Raw genomic sequence first — 21885 nt, forward strand, 5'->3', positions numbered from 1 at the left:
CTTTAAACACGCTTAAATGCGGACTCACGCATGCAGACAAACACAAGGGCGGAATGATATTATAATGCGTTGTGGAGGGGAAGTGCAGAACAATTTTCCCTGCGTAAATCGCAAAGGTCACAATGCAAATGTCAACTTTTCCTCCTTCTATTCTAATTATTCTGTCAGGTGCGAAGTGTCTTCATCAGAGAGGTGCTGCCGTGACAAAGGAAGGCCTGAGTTTACAGATAAGCTCCATCTAGGTCTCCTTGTGACACTTTCTTCTCTCTCTCTGACACACACACACACACACACACATCTGTAGAGGTCTTGTTTAATATGTATAAAAATATCAAAGAAGAGCGTCTGTGGTCATTTCCATGCTCGTCATTACCTATTAGGCTTTCAACTACACTGTATTTCATGTATAGTTTAACATTTCCTGCTGTCTTCAAAAGCATTTTCTGAATCCTATTTCAGCGACTTGCCAGTGCACTTCATTATGAATGTCTGTCCCATCAAAAGAACACCCATCTGAGTGCAAGCTACGTTATTTCTAGTGCATTCCTCAGCACTAACTATTTTTTAGTTAGGCGGCAGCTTCTTCCATACTCACAATACAGATGAAGAGCAATCTTGGTATGGTATGGTTTGGTTTGGTTGTGGTTTTCAACCGGGTGAAAAGCGACTAAACGAACAGGAAGCAGTCTGTGAGGTTGAGATACATCTGCATGTCTAGATAAGAGTTGGCGGCATACCTCAGGGGTCAATATCAGAACCAAAGCGGTTTATTTTCTACATTATTTGCAAATGACATGAACATACAGGAGTTAATAAAAAATAATCGTAGTGGAAATGAATTAATTAAAAAGGTGGTTTGATAAAAACCAGACTATCATCGAACTTAAATAAAACCAAAATAATGTTATTTGGTAGGAGCAGAAAAGACTCAAATACAGAAATATATTCAACGTGTACCTCTTCTTTCCTCGTAACTGTCGCTCGTCTCGCTGTCGTCTTTATCCGCATCTGTCACTCCTTTTATATCTTCTTTCCCTGTCTGTCTCACTCCTTCTGTGGGTTCTCTCCTCTCTCATCTGCCTCTGTCGTATTTACAGTCGCAATGTTTAGCGCCGATGCACAGATTTGATTGGTGGAGTAGCATCACTTGGAATGGCTTAACTCACATGCAATTGGTCAGTGGATTTTTGAAGCTGATCAATCAGTACCGTAAGGTCTAAAAAGATGCACCCCGTCAAAACTTCATTGAAAATACTTTACTGACTGTATGTAACGGATGTCAGATAGTGTGGCTGTGTAGAAACCTCCCTCCCAGACACCTCAAAAGTCATGCTGGGCATCAAGTTGACAGTCTGGGTTTTTAGCTAAATGGCTAGCGCACATGCCTCTCAAATCAGCGGACCTTGGTTCGAGCCTAGGGCAGAATACAGGGCAGGCTGAACCAGGCGGGTCACATATAGGCCCAGCTCCGTACCAGACTGGGCCAGCTAGTGATTGCTGCAGCCGCTTACACGGTGTTTGGAAACAAATTTCGAGTCGTCATAATAAACGATAAAATGAGCCGCTAATCTGTGTTGACATATTTTAATTGTGTGGCGATATGGGGAAATAATTATAGGAGCACATCACACAATCACTAATCATTCTGCAAAAAATAGTAATTAGAAGTACAACCTCCTGAGAAAATCACATTTAAAGACGAAATCAAGTGCTCCTTTTCTGTGACGAGTTAGAAACAGCCTGTCATAACTTCCCCTGAAGTCACTTGTAAACAAACATGGCGTCGATCACGTGGGACTTAAACATCAAGCTTCAACACACCAAGCCACCAGAAACGCCAGCATCGCTACGATACCCGGGGCTTGTTCCTATCGCCTCAGTGTTTGAAAAGTGCAAAGTTTGATAGAGATGACCTGAGGGCTAAAGCGATCTGACTACATGGAAATGATGGCGCTGGATGACCGGCTGAAGATACTGGCTTTCGGCGGCTAGTAAGCCAGCAATGGTTTGTACTTTTGAGCCACCGTTATGCGCAAAATGTTTCTGTCAGTATTTACTGCTGTATTTATTCACTATTCAATAAGCTATTTACTACTTTATTCTTTTCTTTATAAAATTGGTAAACACACAAGTTATTTTAAGTGTGAACAAATGTAGTGAACAAATTATCAGTAATTGCTGAAACATGGAGATAGGGGTAGGATTAAATAAATTCTGCTTCTTCCTTCTCCTTTTCGGACATGTTGTATGGTAGATGTGCAATAATAGCATTTTAAATAGTATAGCAAAAGGTTGTGTGCAGGCCAGTGTGGATGAGATGCTGTTGACTTCAGTGGGTGCTCTTTATTCTCCTTAACATAGTTTTACCTTGAGATTCACTCCCTTAATCATCCATTTGCCTTGAACACAGTGTTGCTACACACACACACACACACACATACAGAAGGTCACAGAGGTACTGTAGCAGTGAATAACAGGATGGCGAGGTGGAGACTGAGCTTGCCATGTGATTCTCACCATACATCAAGTCTGTTGAGCAGAAAATTGAAATGGAAATGTGGGCCTTGAACGAGAGTGCAACTCCCATTTAGTGGCGGACAAAGCTAATGATTTGTCATTTTCTCTCAGGTGACAGCCACTCGGCTGTTGGCAACAAAGAACCACACACTCTTTTTTTCCCCAATTGATATTTTAGCCACAGTGAAACTCAATTGTATGGATGGGCTTGGTATGCACATTGCCTTTATTGTGTTATTAAAACAGCTTTTATTGACTACAGCATGTAAACCTTGCACAAGGATTGTTTTGATATTTTTTGCCCGGGTGGATGGGGGGCACTTTGTTACGTTTTGTAGATCAAAGATGCTGAAACCAATCCAATACACTCTAGGTCAACATGCAGTATTCAAGCTTTCTGAACAAAACATCCACACCTTAGCTTTGTGTTACAGGTGACAAGGCAAACTAGCGTTGGATCTAATAATATAGCTCAATAATAACGAATTCATTTTATTTCTACAATATGCTGAAGGCCAATAAAAAACAAGCTGAAAATGGCCCCAGAGTCGGACTTGGTCAAGTGTAAAAGTCCCTGAGGTTCAAGTTCTACTTGATTTCTTGGGGTGTACGCCTCAAAAGTCACACAAAAGTCTGAAATTCAAGTTGCCATCATGCATGACCTCACTGGAGAGCATGTTAGAGAAGTTAGCTTTGTGGAAGGTTAAGTGGGATGGGTGGAGGCACATCCGTGAGATGACTATCTTGCTCATTTTAGGGTCTTTAAAAAGATATAGGATCCTATTCGGGCACTATAGTACGTTCATTTTCATGAAATACTCCGTAATCTTGAGTTGTGTATCTGCATTAATCTGCATTCTTCTCCTCTTGGCCGAAACGCTTGGATTCCGCAGCCTGTTCCCCCGACCATGCCAGTTCTGTTGTAATTGGTCAGGTCCACAATCTTCCAAGAACTGCCTTACTCTGGTTTAGATACACAATTCTTACATTTGTAAAAACACTTTGTGGCTGCCAACAGTAATGAGCAGTGGTCGCCGGAGTTGTGACGTGAAAAATTCAAAAGTTTTGTGGAAACCCCGTGATGTTTTCCAGCCTTGCCCAAAATTGTACAGGGAGTTCATCCCTCCTTCACAGTTTTGGGCATCCCGGTTTCGTGCTTTCGTGGAATCCACCTGTTGCCAGGCATACGCGCTACATACACAATGTCTTGCAAAGTTATGCCAAGCATGATACTGGGATAATGAGTCGGATACTCGTTTTAGATGAGTATTCATGACGGATAACGCATTTATGCCGAGTACGAGCATGAAACGAGTACAGCTCGTCATTATCTGTAATCTTGATGGAGGAAAATCCTCATTAGCTAACAACTTAGCGAAAATACATTCCTCTTGGCTAACTTCTTGACTTCTCATGATGTTATAAACTTTTCCGAAGGATTCCCACCAATTTGGATTGTTGCTATCAAGAATAATTTGTTGCATGCTTGATAAACATCACTTTATTCTTTCCGCTATGCATGTTCAGGCCAGCTGCTTTATGGCTTTCTGGATATCTTGAAGCAGGAGTTGGACTCCTTCTGTTGAGTTGCAGATTGCAAATTAGAACAAATGTCATCAGCTTGAAGGAGATGTGACAGATGTTCACCATTCCGCTGATCTTCTTTAGGACATCTTGTAGGCAGGCTGTGAAGAGCTTTGGCGAGATGTCTTTCTCGTCTCTCCCGCTACATCCTCTCGCTTTCCCTATGACCCCTTCGAGTGGCAGTGGCTTCACTGTACAGGTCAAATGAAATAAACGTAGGCTGGATCCACCCCTTGGTTTTTTCCAGAGGTGTGAACTTGAAGGGGTGAAATCCATTTTCATAGTCACTTGAAGCCTGCCTGCTTCTCTGGGCTGATTTCGGTCCAATGGTTGCAAAATTCTTTGGAGAGAACTTGTGAGAAAACCTTATACATCACTGGAAGCAGGCTGGCTGGTCTATGTAATGGATTGGATTAGGACTGTGGGAGGAAGCGGGAGTACCCGGAGAAAACCCCAGACACACACGGGGAGAACAACATGCTAACCATTAGGCCACCGTGCGCCTCTGCTGAACTTACAAATTGATCCAACTACCTCTCGCATGCAAAGCACGCACGCTACCGTTTGAGCTAATTCCATGCTAAGACGTTACAGTAATATTGAGTATATATTTCACGAAAAAACTGCATCTCATCTTTGTGATATACTGTAGCTGAAAAGTGGAAACGTCAGGCTTTGCTCTTTTTTTTCACCATTTTTGCTGTTTTTTTTTAAATTTGCCAAATATTTCAACTTTCTTCTTATATAAACTTTGTAAATTCTGTTCTCGTAATATTATGACTTTATTCCCATAACATTATAACCTTTTCCACAACCTAATTTTCTGAAAATTACAACTTTATCAGATTTTTTTTTTTTTTTTTTAAGATTTCAACTGAAATTACATCATTTTCCCTCAAAACGAGTTGAAGTTTTCAAGTTTGGTTCTCATAAAATTGTCACTTTTCCCCCCCATTAGAATACTATTTACCCTTTTGCTCTCATTATTTGGACTTTATTCTCGTAAAATTACAGCTGTTTTTCCATTTCCGCTGTTTTTGTATTTTTATGTTATTTTCCAACTATTTCAACTTTCTTCTTGTGAGTTTCCTTTTCGGAATGTTATGTATTTTGACTTTATTCCCATAATATTAAAACTATTAATATTAAAACTTGTTCCCTAACCTAATTTTCCTTTGTTTTGTCAGAATTTGATTTAAAAAAAAATAAAATTTTTAAATATTTCAATTCTATGCTACTAAAATGGCATTATTTTTCCTCATAATATTACGAATTTATCCTTGTAAAATTGCAACATTTTTTCTCATTTGAACAAAACTTTTTTCTCTTAATATTTTCACTTTGTCTTAAAATGTATTCTCGTTTTTTTTCATTTCTGCTGTTTTTTCAAAATTTGCCAACTGTTTCCACTTTCTTGTAACTTTCTTCTCGTAATATTGTGACTTTATTCCTTTATTAAAACTTTTTCCCCAGCCAAATTTTCCAAAAATTACAAGTTTATTTAGTTTTGTTTCAGATTTTTTTTAATGACTATTTTTTGTAAATATATTTCAAAATTATACTACTAACATGTTATTTTTTCCCCTCATAATATTACGTTATTCTTGTAAAATTTTAATTTGAAATTATTTTTTCTTAACATTTGGACTTTATTCTTGTAAAATGACTGCAGATTTTCCCATTTTTGCTGTTGTTTTCTTGTGAAAGTATATTTTTATAATCTCTCTTGGTCTCTTGATAGCAGCTTCCACTCCTGATGTAAGATTTGAGGGAGGGGGTTGAGCATCTTCGTATGAGCAATGGCCTGGTGCTGTTCTTGTGGACGTCACAAGAAGGCGCTGGTACCTTGGTTTTCGTACGCCCCCGGGTTACGCTGGATTCGGTTTCAGTTTATCGTAGGACCGAACAGTGTGACTAACAAATAGTCTGTTTTTAGTCTCTTTTTGACCCACGGACCGGCTTGTGTTCCCACAAACCTCCCACGGATAAGAGGGGGCGTGGGCTTCGTACATTATAGCGATCAAATGTATCTTATTTATTATGTGTTGTGTAAATCTAAGACATGAACAACATCAAATTAAAAGCACAAAATGAATGCCGACCCACCATCCACCAGTTCAAGCCTGGAGTTTTTCCAGAGAGATGATTACATCGCTGTTTGACGTGTTTGCTAAAAGGCAGTGCGCTAGCATGAATGAACTTGAGACAAATGTGCACATTAGCACTCAATAAGTCATCAAAACTTACCTTTATGCATTCCCACATAGTATCAGCATTTGACACCAAATATGAGGTGAAAGAAAAATGGTAAAAATACAGTAGTCGTCTATCTGTGCGGCATGCGATAGTGAGACGGAGAATCCGGCCACTTTTCAAAATAAAACATAAAAAAAATTAATGGAAATTCTTTCTTTCTGTGCGGCCCGGTAGCAAATGACCCACGGCCCGGTACCGAGCTGCGGCCCAGGGGTTTGGGGACCACTGCTATCGACAGATTCCAGCCAGGGAATCCTTCAGTCATCTTTATTATGTGTGTGTGGGAGGTTTATATCTGTCTCCCGTCTTCCTCTCCTAATAAGCACTGTGCGCCCTTTGCTGATGGAGTGTTCAAGCGCACTGCGTATTTGAGTGTTTAAAGTCTGTTGGGGTTTTTTTTAAATTCAGTATGACTGCGGCCAAAAAAGTGACAAAACTTTGACAAACACGGTGAGAAACACTACTGAATTCAAGGAAGAAGTCGTAGCAAAGGTAGCGTCTGTTCCAACGGGATTGAACGTAACGGTTCCTTAGTTAACACAGGTTCTAGAGGGAGACAGATTACGGAAAGTGATCTGGCGCAATTAATCTGTTTTATTTACCGATTTATTGGATTTAAAGGATTTCTTACGGGAAAAATGGATTTTTTTTTTCATCCGATTTGGTTTTCGACCATTTCGACCTTTTCGAACGAAACACCAAGGTACCACGGTACTAGAGAGATCACACGTCTCCATCATCCTATCCGAGCCTTCTGTTAAGACGACCATCGTCCTCTGTCAGTGCAACAAGATGAACATCTCACCTAGAATGAACATGTGGTATTAAGAAACAATTCCAACACACACGCCGAAGTAAACTAAGAAGTATTTTATTCTTTTGTTCATTTTATGTCTTTTTTTTTTTTTTTTCTCTACACGAGTCCTTTAAAAGTTAATCATGCGAGGTGCAGCGTCAGTGTTGGCAAATAACATGCAAGGTTTTACTGTTGAGATCTCACACATGGGGGGTGGGGGCACCGAGAAACGTTTGAGAATTTACAGGGAGGGAGTCGGGGGACGAGGACGATTCAGCTCAGTTCTTGTCTCCATGGCGAGGGGACGGGTTCTTATTGTGACATCATCAGTTGACATCTTCAGTGCAGTCGGAAGGAGAAAAAAAAGTACAAGCAGGAAGTCTTTAAGGGCAAATCTACAAAAGAGCTCAGTCTGGAGGTGGGGGTGTGGCAGTGACGTGACATCACAGCAGACAGGAGGGGTGTGGCATGGGACTTTGGTGCAGGATTCTTGTTATTTTCTTGTCTTTTTTTTCCCCTCTTTAAACATCCAATTTTCTCTCGACATTCAATTCTGGAAGATCCTCAATTCAAAGGTGACACTTGAGAGACGCTTCTGACATCACACGTGCCAGACGCTAGACGCTGAGGCTTTGTACATACAGTGCATAATGTTTTTTTTTTGTTGTTGGCTACAATGACGGTGAGGCCCGGAATAATCACGGCAGTGCTGGTGCCATGCTTAATGGTGCCCACATACTGGAGAACCATTAATACTTACACTGAAATAGAAACATGTTCACATTTCCAGCAAAAAAAAAGGACAAACAGTTCAGGGTGGGAAGATCTGATAGTACACAATTAGTCATTGACGTTGTTGCTTATTTACAAATAATTCAGCAATCATGGTGGTGGGTTACAACAGACACAAAAGAAACCTGACACACGGCTTCAAAACAAGGTTCAAATAGTTTTTTTTTTGTTTTTTTTTTTTAAACAAGGTTCAGCAGATTGTGAATAAACAAACAAACAAAAAAAGACACACGCATGGGACATCATCTTTGGTGGAGATTCCAGAGTATGCTTAAAGCAGCCTGAGCCCGCACACACACACACACACACACACACACACACACACTAATGTTTCTGACTGGGAAGAGAATGTGACCTCATCAGTACAAGAGTCAAGTACGCTCACAAGGGTCTTCTAACGCAGGGGTGGGGAACCTACGGCTCGCGAGCCAGATGTGGCTCTCGGACAACATAAAATGCTTATTTTATCGCATTCTAACTTTTTTTTCCGCTGACATTTTTAAGTAAAACATTACAGAAGTCAGGGTTAAAAATGTTTGAATTATAAAACATTACACATTTGAATCCATCCATCCATTTTCTACCGGCCAGAGCCAATGGCAGCTGTCCTTCCAATATTTTCCGGGGTCAGACGCCAAAGATTATTACTGGATAATGCGGTCGCCTTCTAGGATCAAAAAGATGTCAAGAAATAACCAAATAGTCAGCTAGCTAGTTCCTTTTGACGAAGAAGATGGCAAAAAAGAAAGAAAGATGAGGAATGCCGTGCAAAACCATGCAGCACCAGAAGTGCTCGGTATGGTAGGAAGTATTTTATTTCTTATCGGTCAGCTTCAGTCTAACAACGTTCTTAAGAAGGATGAAGTCAGAGACTTATTATATTCTGAAATCGTTGGTCTTGCTTAAAAATGCACGCGTTTAGTTGTGTTTGGTGTGGAAAAATATGATATGGCTCTCACGTGTTAAAATATGTGGCTTTCATGGCCAAAAAGGTTCCCGACCCCTGATCCCTGATCTACCGTGGGTAAACCACCATCAACCACCATCTAGGACAGGGGCGTCCAAAGTTTTTCCACCGAGGGCGGCATACCGGATGCGGAGGCCACTTTGAAATTTGACATTTTCTGAACCAACCCATGTGGACATGCTAACAAGTTATATAGCGTACACAGGATTTCAAGAAAAAACGTTTTTTTTCTCCTTACAGTACATTTGATTTATTTATTTTTGCTACTTTATTTGCTATTTTTTTCATTCTCGGAATTGTTTGCTGTCATATTGTGACTTTATTCCCATCATAGTTTGACTTTTATTCAATATTATGAATTTAAAATGACTTTCACCCCCTTATATTACAATTATTCTCGTAAAATTCCAACCCCCATAAGATGACAACTTTATGATATTATGACTTTACCACTTTTTTCTTATTATAACATTTTGTCTTATTATTCTGACGTAATTTAAATAAATTACATTTACAACTTTTTCTCTTGATATTATGACTTTCATGACTTATTCTGATAAAATTACAACTTTGTTTCTCGTAAGATTACAACTTTTTTTGTCTTATGACTTTATTCTCGTGAAATTACATTTTTCTTGTAAGATTACAACTTTTTTTGTCTTATGACTTTATTGTCGTGAAATTACATTTTCCTTGTAAGATTACAACTTTTTTTGTCTTATGACTTTATTGTCGTGAAATTACATTTTCCTTGTAAGATTACAACTTTTTTTGTCTTATGACTTTATTCTCGCGAAATGACATTTTAGTCGTAAGATTACAACTTTTTTGTCTTCATATTATGACTTTATTCTCCTAATATTGTGACTTTATTCTGATTAAATTACGACTTTTTTCCCATAAGATTACAATTTTATTTTTTTTTTATAAATGTACAACTTTTTTCTAATGATATGACTATTTTCCAAATATTCTGACCTTTTTCTGATAAAATTGCAACTTTGTTTCTTGTAATATAACAGCTTTTTTTTTGTCTTATGTCTTTATTCTCCTAATAGCTTGACTTTATTCTGGTACAATGACAACCTTTTTTTGTCTTATTATTCAGATTTTATTCTCCTAATATTTTAACTTTATTCGTGTAAAGTTAAAGCTTTTTTCCACATTTTTGCTGTTTTTTTCTTGTAATTTAGACTGTGCCAAGGGCCTGTAAAAAAAACAGCCGTGGGCCGCACTTTGGACACCCCTGATCTAAGATGACACACAGCAATGTAAACAATTGTGCTGACTCGACAATTTCTTTGCTGTCACTGTTGCCTTTTTTTTTTGTTTTTTTAAGAGGTATTATGATAAATGTCAAGCACCTGACATTGAATGTATTTTATCACACACTAAAAGCTGCGCAAATTAGTTGTTTTTGTTTTTTTACCCAAACATCTTCCACATCTACAACAGCTTGAAACCACCACACTTACGTGGAACAACAATGACCCAAGTGTACAAAACCTGTCAATATTCTACTATCGGCAAGGGTGGATGGACCGATCCAAATGTCGATATTTGCTCGATGTCAGAGTCATGAGATTTATATTTTTCATCATCTTCTTTGTTCATTTTCCCAACACGTTTGCGATTCAGTAGTCACGGCCCCGCAGAGTCGTGGCTTTTTCGGCAAAAAATGATTTTCTTTTTCAGAAAAAAGGCTGGTTTTTGTCCGCATAAAACACATCTCATCGCATCATAGTTTTGTGCGGCGAAACGGAAATGTTTGTTTGGCTATGGAAGCACAGGATTTGACAGCGTGACAGCGAGGTGAGGACAAGTTAAGATATGACGGTAAATTGTTACGATAAAACAGGGGTGTCCAAAGTGAAACAGCAAAAATTGAAAAATCTGAAGTCATTTTACAAGAATAAAGAATTAAAATAAGTATTAAAGTATAAAGGAAGTCGTAATTTTCTGAGAATAATGTTGAGGAAAGATGACATCGCTTTAGTAGCATAACGTTGAAACATTTAAAGTCGTAATGTTATCAGAAACAAAAAAACAAGGTTGTAATTTTTGGAAAATTAAGCTGTGGAAAAATGTACAATGTTATGAGAATTAAGTAAAAAAAATATTACGGGAATAAAGGCATAATTATGAGAGGAAAATTTACAAGAAGAACATTGAAATAGTTGGGAAAAAAATAACAAAATGGGAAAAAATAGCTGCAATTTTATGAGAATAAAGTCAAAATATTAAGTGTGAAAAATTATATTTAATTGGGGACAAAATAGTCACAATTTTACGAGAATAAACTCATAATATGAGGAAAAAAATATTTTATTTTAGTAGCATAGAGTTTAAATATTAAATAATTTTTTTGTAGTAGTTAGTTGAGAAAAACACAACAAAATGAATAATTATACGTAATACATAAGTAATTTTAAGGCATGTGGTTGGGGGAAAAAGCTATAATAATTTGGGAATAATGTTACGAGAAGAAAATTTACTAAGATTTAAGAAGAAAGTTTACATTTTTGGGAAATAACAAAAAAACAATGGGGGGGGGGGGGGGGGGGGCAAAAAAAGGAGACGTTCATACTAATAATGTGCTTTTTCATCTACAGTATATCACAGAGCTGAGATGCATTTTTTCTTGACATATATATAACTTGTCAGCATGTCCCCACGAGTTGGTTTACGAAATATCGAAGTGGTCCTTGCATCCTTTCATTTTCCAGCATGTGGCCCTCGGTGGAAAAAGCTTGGACACCCCCTGCGATAAACGGCATTCAGTCTGCTAGCCTCACAACCAGGCTGAAGGCTACACTGTGACTCCATCTGTTCACTGATCATCTTACATTAGTATTGGTTAGCGGTGAGCACGTATACGTTTCAGATTTTAAAATGTGTCATTTAGGCAAACTGTTTTTAGGGCTTCAGCCTGGATTGTGTAGGGAGTGAACAGTGGCAACTGAAGAGAGAAGGGGAGGGTTCTGGAAGTGAATCCCATCGGATAATTACAATTGTTATATTCTTTGCTATATTGTTTGTTGTTAGACGTTCATATTTTTGATTTTTAACATAATCACCATCAACAAATTGAAGGCAAAAATCACAAAATTCAATGACGGGTGAAAAAAATTCAAGTATCGGTATCAGTATCATCAATACTGGCCCTGTCATGACTTGGCATTGAATCAGTATCAACATTTGCAGTATCGCTCACCCTTGATAATCGATAACAAATAGTTTTTGTTCCAAATTCTCGTGTGAACATGCTCTGAGTTTAGCTTTAAAGTGACATTAGCTTGACTAATTATTAGCTTTCAACATTAAAATGGACGCTCATTTGTCAACAATGTAGTAAATAGTACACGATAAATAAACTATATCGGGCAATGTTTGCATAGTGAATACTTTTAAATACATTTTACTGACAGCAGGTATGTACTTTCATACATACAAAAATATCAACCATCACTATATATATATATATATTTTTAACTGCTGTATAATTTATAATCTATAAAAGACCACCGTTAAGAAAACAAAAATCCCTGCGCCCCTTTTTCTAGTTGGACCAAACAATAAGCACAAATGTAGAAAATAGACTGAAAGCTGCCCATTGAGAAAGACGCTGCCATTCATTCACACTCTGCATGTGCTCCTCACACGCACACACGCCATGCAAACACACACACACACACACAGCTTTGATAAGGAAAACAAGGCCCTGGCAGGGACTACAAGACACCCACCTGTCACCTTAATGGTACCATCACAACAAATACACCAGCAACATATGAGTAAGACAAATCTACCGTGACACCTGACTTGTTTTGTTCCCAAAGTGAGCAGAAAAAGGCCAACGTGTCTTTTAGCATTTTTAATAAAACATACTAAGATCAGAATTTCACACTTTACTACTTACTACGATTTCTTTTCCAGCACTACGGTTACATCCTGCAGATGACGCATTTTTTCTCATCGTGATGATTATTATTATTATTATGATTATGAAGTATATCTTTAGGTACGTTATCATTCGCTTCAGCCTGAGCATCTCTAGGCTACGTTTCACCCTCGTCTGACAACACGCATCACCCAACAGCAAAAAGACAAAACATAACAGGTTCAATGTCTGCAACAGAAAAGTATAATTCACCAGAGAAAATGCTTTCCACAGATTCCAGTTTTACCCACAGTCGGAAAAAACAAACCAAAAATAAGTAGAACGTGAAAATGGACATTTAGGAATGACTCCGATGAGATGAGGATGCTTGAAGAAACGATGCACATTTATTTCCATAACAGGTTACAGCTGCAAGTGCGTGCAAACACGGACGGAGGCAAAGTTCTACGTGGGCGGGCTCCTAACGTGGGTCTGTCTTTCTTTCAGGCCTGGGTCGGTGGGGGGGACAGGACTAAAAGAGGACTTGGGGGGGATCAGAATCTCTTGGTAAAATTGCTCCCTCAGGAAGTGAGTGTGAACTGGTCTTGCTCAATGGGCTTTTTGACCCAAGCCCCCAGACCGGCCTTGTGGAAAGCCTTGATGAGCGCCTGCTTGGCGGAGTGGTACTCTGTGGCCGCCTGTTTGGCGTCGTGGTAGGAAGCGGGCTTCAGCACCTTGATCCGCAACACGGAAGACAGCTAATGAGGTAGGAGGGGAGAGGCAGAACAGGACAGTCAGCAATGGGGGCAGCGTCGTCGCATGCATGGGCGTGTAGTATGTAATGTTTACTGACACCTAGTGACCAGTGTAGCATACTGCATATCACACCTTTTAATGAGTCTTCTGAATGCCTTACATTTATATTTTACTTCATTTGAAAATGCTTACGTTAGGTAAAGGTTAAGTAAAATGTGTTTAAATATAGATAATTTTTTTGATGAATAGGTTGCATTCAAACACAAAACAGCACGATTTAATATATTAAAAAAAAAACGTGAAAATCCAAAGCGTGAAGCGGCGAGTAATGGCTGTACTTCAGTTACCACTGTGTTTTTGTCTGTCTTTGAGACGTAGCGTGCTCTTCGACTGCGTACCTTGGAGTGCAGGCGCACCCAGCGGCTGTAGAGGGCATGCTTGCAGAGGCGTGAGGCTCGGCCCATGTCGTCCTTGCCGGTGGTGGCGTTGATCACCTCCAGGCCCTGGTCACCCACCGTCCAGTTCACGCTGAAGCTGGGTGCTTTACCTGGCTGTCTGGCCTCTGCGTTGCTTATACCTGGAAAATAAACATGGATGACCTCATGGGAAAGTACCAACCGCATCCAAGTACTCAGCTCCTCTAGACTTACCAGAAACTTCATTAGTGAGTGCAAAATGTCCCATAAAAAAACTAACAAAGGTCGTAAACAACCACCATTCCAGTATGCAACTTTACTACAACTTAATATGAATATTCTGGAAAATACTTTCATCAGTGAGCGGAGGCCACCCACCCACACAGCACTGCCTGAAGGGCACCGGCCTCCACTATTTCACAGGCCTAAATGGGGGACATATAACAGCAATAAATCCACGTGTCTTGCACTCAGTATATTAAACTCCTTGGTTCAGTCTGGCAGAACGTGGAGGGGATGATTTAAACAATATGAAAGCCACGGGGGCTCCCATGCCAGCCTCTTACCGCTCCAAACTCTGCAGAGCAGAACAAGGTTTTAATTTCACCTTTTAAAAAATTTTTTTTTATCACCTTCGCTCACCAGTTGGAGAGCATCCAGTGAGGGACAGCTGCTGTCGCTGTACAGTTAATAAAGGTTTTATGACGGGGACAGTTTGGAACAGATCGTTTCTATTGGAAATAAATGTTTTGTGTTCCTCCTTTACAACTTCCACTGTTTCATATCTACCAAGGACACTAGAATTGGATTTGCACCGTCGACTCGGCTGCAAATGAATGGAACAGAGTGTACTGTAGTACGCCAATAGTATGGACAACAGCGTACAATGTATTCAGTAGCTCTGAGCTGAGCATAAAAATAAAGTAATATGCTGTGCGGACACTTTGATGAAATGGATGAATGTTATTTACTGAACACAATGGACATATACGTGTGTGTGTGTGTGTGTGTGAGTGTGTGTGTGTGTGTGTGTGTAAAAATCCATTCTACTGCAGAAATATGAACAATATTACCAACGCTTAACAATCAACATACAAAATAATAATAATTATTATTATATTACATGGATAATTAACTGGAAGTATTTACACAATGCAACATTGGCATTGTTAATACATTTGATACACTATAACTTGTCATAAATTTAGCTAATCACCCAGATTTAAAAAAAAAGAAGCTTTAAGCTATTTTGTGTGGGAGTCCAACACAATTCTGAGTCTTGTCTCTCTGTTTATTTACAACAACCAGTGTTATAAATCTACAATGTTTTTATAACACATAGCTGTCCTTGTTTTTGGGGAACTTGAAAAATGACAAATCTGGTCTTTTGGGACGTCTATTAGAGCAATTAATGGCTGAGCAGTGTGCGGAGGACATCCTTACAATGCAATGTTTCTGACTTCTGCTCATCATCATGGCGGCCAAACCTGCGCAGGGGATACTACGGAAGTGGAGGCAGAGTTGACAGTCCCAATCAATACTAGTGTCTTTGGTATGTAGGAAGCTTACTTTAAAATAATACTGGGTTGCAGTAAGGAGAATACTTTCTGTAGTTACCATGTCAGCAGTCATGTGAAGGACATGTCAAATACAGTAAATTAAATCCAATTTATACTAAATACAATTACATTAAATACAAAAGTTAAACAACACAATCATAACGCCGTACTTTTATCTCTGTGGTTCTACCTTCATAAAATATTGTCCCCGGCCAGATGTTGTTGTAACAGTGCACTGACTCCATGACACTTGTAGCATTCAATAATCTTTTTCCGTAATGATGGTCCTGACAGTTGAGCTGTTGGACCAAAAGAGCTTTTTATGTTGTTCATTTTCACTCCTGTGGTGATGGCACTGGCGCTTGCCAAACGTAATGAAGTGTAAAAAGTTAACGAATATGTGAGGCTATTCTTCCTCTGTGTGGTTAAGCAGGCACACACTGTATTCGACCGCTCAGCACGAGGAACACGACGCACTCTTGTGCTGCGCTTGCAACTCGTTCTCAAGCGAGTCTCGTGTTTACAGACAAAAATCGCGCTATTAATGAATTTATGACCCGTCACGCTCATTATCACCCACCTTTCATATGTCTTGCTTTGCAAATCCTTATCTACATACAGCGGAATTTGAGGCCGTCGCTTGGCAACTCAAAGTTTCAGCTCCCTCCACAGATTTTCAATAGGATTGGTGCTCATGTTACCTTAAACAAAGTTGTACTTCTTGCACTATGGTCTCCCTCTGCTGTGAAAAGTAAAGATGAATTCATCTAAACGTATGATTACATTGTTTCCCAGAGGTTTATTGCCCTTTTGCACATCATATTTTTGATTTAATTTACGTTCCACACAATTTCTGCTAATAACATTTTAAAATGGTAAAATGTTCTCCCTTTGATTTACATCTATCAAGTGTTTGGAGCTACACTTAAGGCCCTGTCACACCTTGACGATTTAGCCAGCGCATGCCCGACGTGATGATTTTGATGGCATACGTTTAACATTGGACGTTTTTTTCAATTTTGGGCGTATACCTAGCGTATTCATAACAAGTTGGACGTATACATGACGTATTAGTAACTTATATAGAACGTTTCTATAACTTATAGACAACTTATACCAACGAATGCGTAGCGTGTTGCCGGCGTTCACAACTTATGCCCAACGCCAGTCTAACTTATGCAAACCGCACGGCAGCGTATGGCCGACAATCACGTGCCGTAGCCTATAAAAAGGCTGCCACCTCATGACTCTAATCATACCCTCACTAGACATCGCAGTGTCAACATCGCCATCATGCCGAACAAAATTTCGAATACCGCTGCCAAGAAGTATCAGGGCAGTGACGGAGGGATCCATCACCACCCACAGCCTCCCCCTCCCACTCTCACTGTGATGGAGATGACGCAGGTTCTAAAGCCTCTCAGGCATCGTCAATGGTATCGGAAGCTGCTTCCCCAGCGGTCTCTATCTCCTCTCAGCCAATCCTTGCCAAGAAGAGAGCCAAGAAGACAGTTTTGTCTCACACAAATAACGTGTGTGAACAGGCGTCAGCGATTGCATAACTTATTGCCCGCGTATGCGGGACGTATGAATCATATGTCGAAAAGTTTTGTGCATGCACAAAATTTTTCGACGACTTGGACGTACTACAACGTATGCGGCGTGCTTTAGCGTGCTCTTAATTTATATAAAACTTACCCATAACTTATTCAACATACGCCAGCGTATTGGCCAAATTTGTCATACGTTGGTGTACGCTGGCTAAATCGTCAAGGTGTGACAGGGCCTTTAAGCGGGTATATTAACTGAAACATGTTTTATTCCTTAATATCGGAATCGGCCCCCAAAAATCCATATTGGTAGAGCCCTAGCATAATGTGTACTAATTCAATTGAAAATGAAATACTGTAAACTAAAAGAGAACAACGTGATAGAAGGTCAAAAAACCTAAAATGTTGGGTTTTTTTACATTGTTTTTTTTTTTTTTTTAAACAAAGCCGTTTTGTCAATAGCCAAAGATTTTCCATAATGTACAAATGTTAAGTGAAAAAACCCATCATATAAGCAGCATTCATGGTCCGTACAAGCATTTTAAGGGTTGTTCAATAGCTCAAAATGCATGTGCTGTTCAAATTCCACAAGACCAAGGTAAATGTCAGCTCAGTGCAGGAGAGAGAGGCGATACGTATCTTCCTGCTGCACCCTGACCAGTCAAGTAAACAAATGAGTTTGCGGATTTGGATTCCAGTCTCTCTCTTTGACAGTAAATATCACAAGGAGAGCCTCTAAATAACATGCGCGATGAAAACAAGCATAGCATGACTTCTCTAATGAGCTGCCGGAATGCCTCACCACTGAGAAGAGGTCTGTTGAGCGTGAACTGCTGGGGGAGGTCCTCAATATCTGCGATGCGCTGGTACATGGCTCTGGAGAGGTGGTCGGCGTGGTATAGACTTCCAAGGATGATGCTGGAGAAGTAAATGGGCTCCGTGAAGTAGCTCATCAAGGAGCCCTGGATGCCCACCACATTCCACCTGCACGAGACAACACACATAATTATGAAGTTGCTACACACTTTTTAATGACTTCACAACCACAAAGATACAAACAGACATCATCTCTCCTAAATAAACAAGCTTTGTCTTGAAATGTATGACCTAAATTGGAAGACATTTGCCATCTACGACTGTCAGGTTCCCTATTACACGTTAAATATGTAGGGAGGAGATAGGCATTAGTTCTCTGCATTGATGGCCATGGAATGGCGGTGCATGTAAGATAAATTAGTATCAAACGCCACAAGCCAATGCAATACGCCACACACAACTCTACTGAGGGATGCAATTTCTTTTTTGCCAAACTTCTGTGTATTTCTGTGCTGTATCATTAGCCATCCCCTCCCTAGTCATTTTCCCATTGACATGCTCTGCGAAGCATCACACTCCCACCTCACTCAGAGGGGAAAGTGTGTGTGTGGACTAAAATGTGAACTGAAGAAGAGAATGAATTGTTGCAGGGTGTAAGGAATAATGTGCTATCCTTTATATGTAATTCATTCTTTTGAAAAAGTGAAATAGTTAACAACTGATGTCACTTTAAACGCAGTAAACAAACTGATTCAAATGGAGGTTAATAATATGCTGTGTGAAACACTACAATAATTTGTATTGGTTCCAGACCCGACTGTGATAAGTGAATTTACGAAGTAGGATTCCTTATAGTTTCGTAGTTAGAAGATAGAAAATCTGTATACGACCATCGAAATATTTTTTTTAAACATTACTAAAGCCCTTTAGACATGAAATAACACGCCTAATCACCTTTACACTCTACCAATATAGAGAAAAAGAAGATAAAACAAGCCATTTGAGACATAAATAAGACTTGTGCTAGTGTGTGTTGCTGTAAATGTATTGGGGTGCTAAGGGAGCTAAGCGGGGGGTCGGACAAGAAGTGACGTCAGGGGTTCAGAGTTGAGTTTTAGCCTGGCCTGGGTTACAGCCGCAACAGTAGCCCTTGTTTGGAATTATTATGCCTGTTGTGGGATCATTCAAAGCTGCAATAAAAGCCTGTTGTTCCGGTGATTAAGTCTGGTGCTTGTGTGTCTCACGAACATTACAGTAACATTGGTGACACCGAGTGACCAGTGTAGAATACTACATACCATCGCAGCATCGTTGATTGTGTCTTCTGAATGCCTTATATTTGTATTTTAGTTCATTAAACATGTTTATGCTTGAAAATGCTTAATTTAGGCAAAAAAACCCCACAACATATGCTTAAATAGGCAACTTTTTTTTTTTTACCAATAAGGGGTTGTATTCAACCACGAAAAAAAAAAACATGATCAATATATAATTAACTCATATAATTTGGAAAAACCGTGATAGAATGAAGCCGCGAAACTCCGTGACGCGTGAAGTGGTGAGGAATTTCTGTATTTGATAAGCAGCCTGCTTTCCTTCATCACATGGCATCTTTAACTTGGGGCTAACTGGGGATGTGTGAAATTGCCAGCATTGCGCGAGGACAATGTGGAATATGCAAGCATCAAACCTGAGGCTACCTGAAGTGACAGATGATACAAAATGCAATGTTCTCTGTGCGCACCACGTGCACGTGAAAGATAGTGCATGTACAACTGACAGAGGAAAAAAATTCAATCACTGCATCTGACCTGCAAAGCCGTAACGCTAAATGCAGACCTGCATGCACACACCTTTCTGTTAGTTCCACCTAATACAGCAGGGCTAACAAAAGGAGGGAAGTCATTTATTCTGTTCTAACATTCCAGATATTGGCTTTCTTACCAATATCTGATACCACTATTGTTCAGCACTTCATTACCGATACCGGTATCAACCAGTGCCAATATTGGCAGCAGCTCTTCTTGAGGTAAAAAACTCAAAAAATGAAGGCCAGAAAGTTGCCTGTGATTCACCCTTCACACATCGCAATGAACTCGGCGACAAAGGATATAAACCGATGCATTTTGTAGCGATGAGGACTAAAACCTGCTCAATGCAAAGGGCCATGTCCACGGAACTCCATAGCCCCTTTCTAAAACCATTTCAGGACATCATTAGACATCAACTGGAGTGTTGGGTTTTCCTGGTATCATTACAGTGTTACAAACCTATTTTGCACTCTGCCGACTTCGATCTGTCCACTTTGGACAGACAGGAGAAATGTGCATGACTAGGACCACTATGACAAGCACTGCAGTCGTACTGTGCAAAGAACAAGAACAAGGTGGTCGCGAGCACAGCAGACATGTCCTTCATCAAGCCTCCACTCATTTTGTGCACTGAGGCAAGGTACTACCATCCGGCATGGAGAAGAAGGAAGAGGAGGCCAGCTAGTGAGAAGAGTTACAGTTTATGAAGAAGTTTTAGTGTTTGGTTGCTAACACGCGGCCTCCCTTCATCACAGGGTTGGCATACTGTTGCCTTGAACATGGACAGCGACTAAAGACACGATGATCGGTGTGCAAATATACTGCAAGGACAGGCCATCCATCAACACGGCCGTCCCTGACACGCCATGAAGAAAATCACAGTGAAAAGTGAAAAGAGAACCTTTGAGTATGTGCAGTCAAACCACAGTTTTGAACGCCCCAGTTTTTGTATGATTTGGTTATCGGACACTGTCTTGGTTATCGTACAATGGCATGTAACAAACTTGTATTTTATCCTTAAATTATTTTTTATAGGAATTCGATTGGTTTTCTATGGTTCAGTTATTGTCTAACCTTTTGGAACAAATTATTATTGAAAACCGGGGTACCACTGTAGTTCTATAACGACAATTACACAATAAAACTGATGTCACTTGCAACTGTAATACTACAAGAGAAGTGTAAAGGTTCTTTAATTTAATATAAAAATTACCTTGCAATCTTGTCACTGCAGGACATAGTGAGTAACCTCTCTCCTTGAAGCACCCCGTCCCAGGTTTGGATGGTATTACTGGAACGCACAGGTATGGTGCCCTCCCCAGATTCGATCTTCGTCCGAAGCTGACCCCTTGCTTTCCGGTTAGGGTGTCTGTCTCCTTGGTCTGAGGCGGCAAACAAGAGGAGACACAAGGTTGCACGTTTACGCAACTTTCCTAAACCCTCAATCAGACTAGTATAACTAAAATCAGCCATCCTTTTGTTCATGTTTATTTATTTAGAGCTGCACGACTGTCCAAAGTGCAGCCCACAGCTGTTTTTTTATCGGCCTGCGGCACATTACAATATTATGAAAAACAAACAACAAACAACAAATAAATGTTGCAATTTTTGGAAAATTAGGTTGTGGAAAAGTTAAAATGTATGACAATAAAGTGAAAATATTAGGGGAATAAAGTCATCATTAACGAAAAGTTAATTTCTAAAATTTGAATTTTAAAAATTTATAAAATTAAAGTTGAAATAGTTAGAACATTTTAAAAAAGCAACAGCAGAAATGAAAAAAATAAAACAAAATAAAGAGAAAAAAGTTATATTGTAATGAGAAAAAAAGTCTGAATTTTAGAAGAATAGACTTGTAATATTATGAGGAAAAATAATTGAGCATTGAGTTGAAATATTACAAGTCGCAATATTACAAGAAAAAAACTAAACAAAATAAAGTTGTCATTTGCGGAAAATTAGGTTGTGGAAAAAGTTATACTATTTTGGGAATAAAGTCAAAATATTATGAGTAGAAAATTTACCAATATTATTGAGAAGAAAGAAAAAAACGACAGCAAAAATGGGGAAAAAAAGAGCAAAGAACGAAGTTCGTACTAATACGCTTTTTCACCTATATCACAAAGTTGAGATGCATTTTTTTCTTTAAATATATGAAATATATATAACTTCTTCGCATATCTAC

General features: G+C 39.3%; 1 protein-coding gene across 3 annotated transcripts in view; it reads right to left on the reverse strand.

The window, feature by feature from the left end:
• Positions 1-4915: 4915 nt before the first annotated feature.
• adarb1b (adenosine deaminase RNA specific B1b) overlaps positions 4916-21885 on the reverse strand; it is a 142941-nt gene continuing 125971 nt past the window's right edge. For all 3 annotated transcript variants that reach the window (XM_054787924.1, XM_054787923.1, XM_054787922.1), the window contains 4 exons: positions 20914-21082; positions 17876-18057; positions 13947-14125; positions 4916-13550 (listed from right to left, as the gene is read on the reverse strand). In XM_054787924.1, the coding sequence (XP_054643899.1) occupies positions 13374-13550; positions 13947-14125; positions 17876-18057; positions 20914-21082 (707 nt within the window). In that variant the 3' untranslated portion in view covers positions 4916-13373. The remainder of the gene's footprint in view (positions 13551-13946; positions 14126-17875; positions 18058-20913; positions 21083-21885) is intronic.

Source organism: Dunckerocampus dactyliophorus, chromosome 9 (genome assembly GCF_027744805.1).
Source record: "Dunckerocampus dactyliophorus isolate RoL2022-P2 chromosome 9, RoL_Ddac_1.1, whole genome shotgun sequence".
Taxonomy (NCBI): domain Eukaryota; kingdom Metazoa; phylum Chordata; class Actinopteri; order Syngnathiformes; family Syngnathidae; genus Dunckerocampus; species Dunckerocampus dactyliophorus.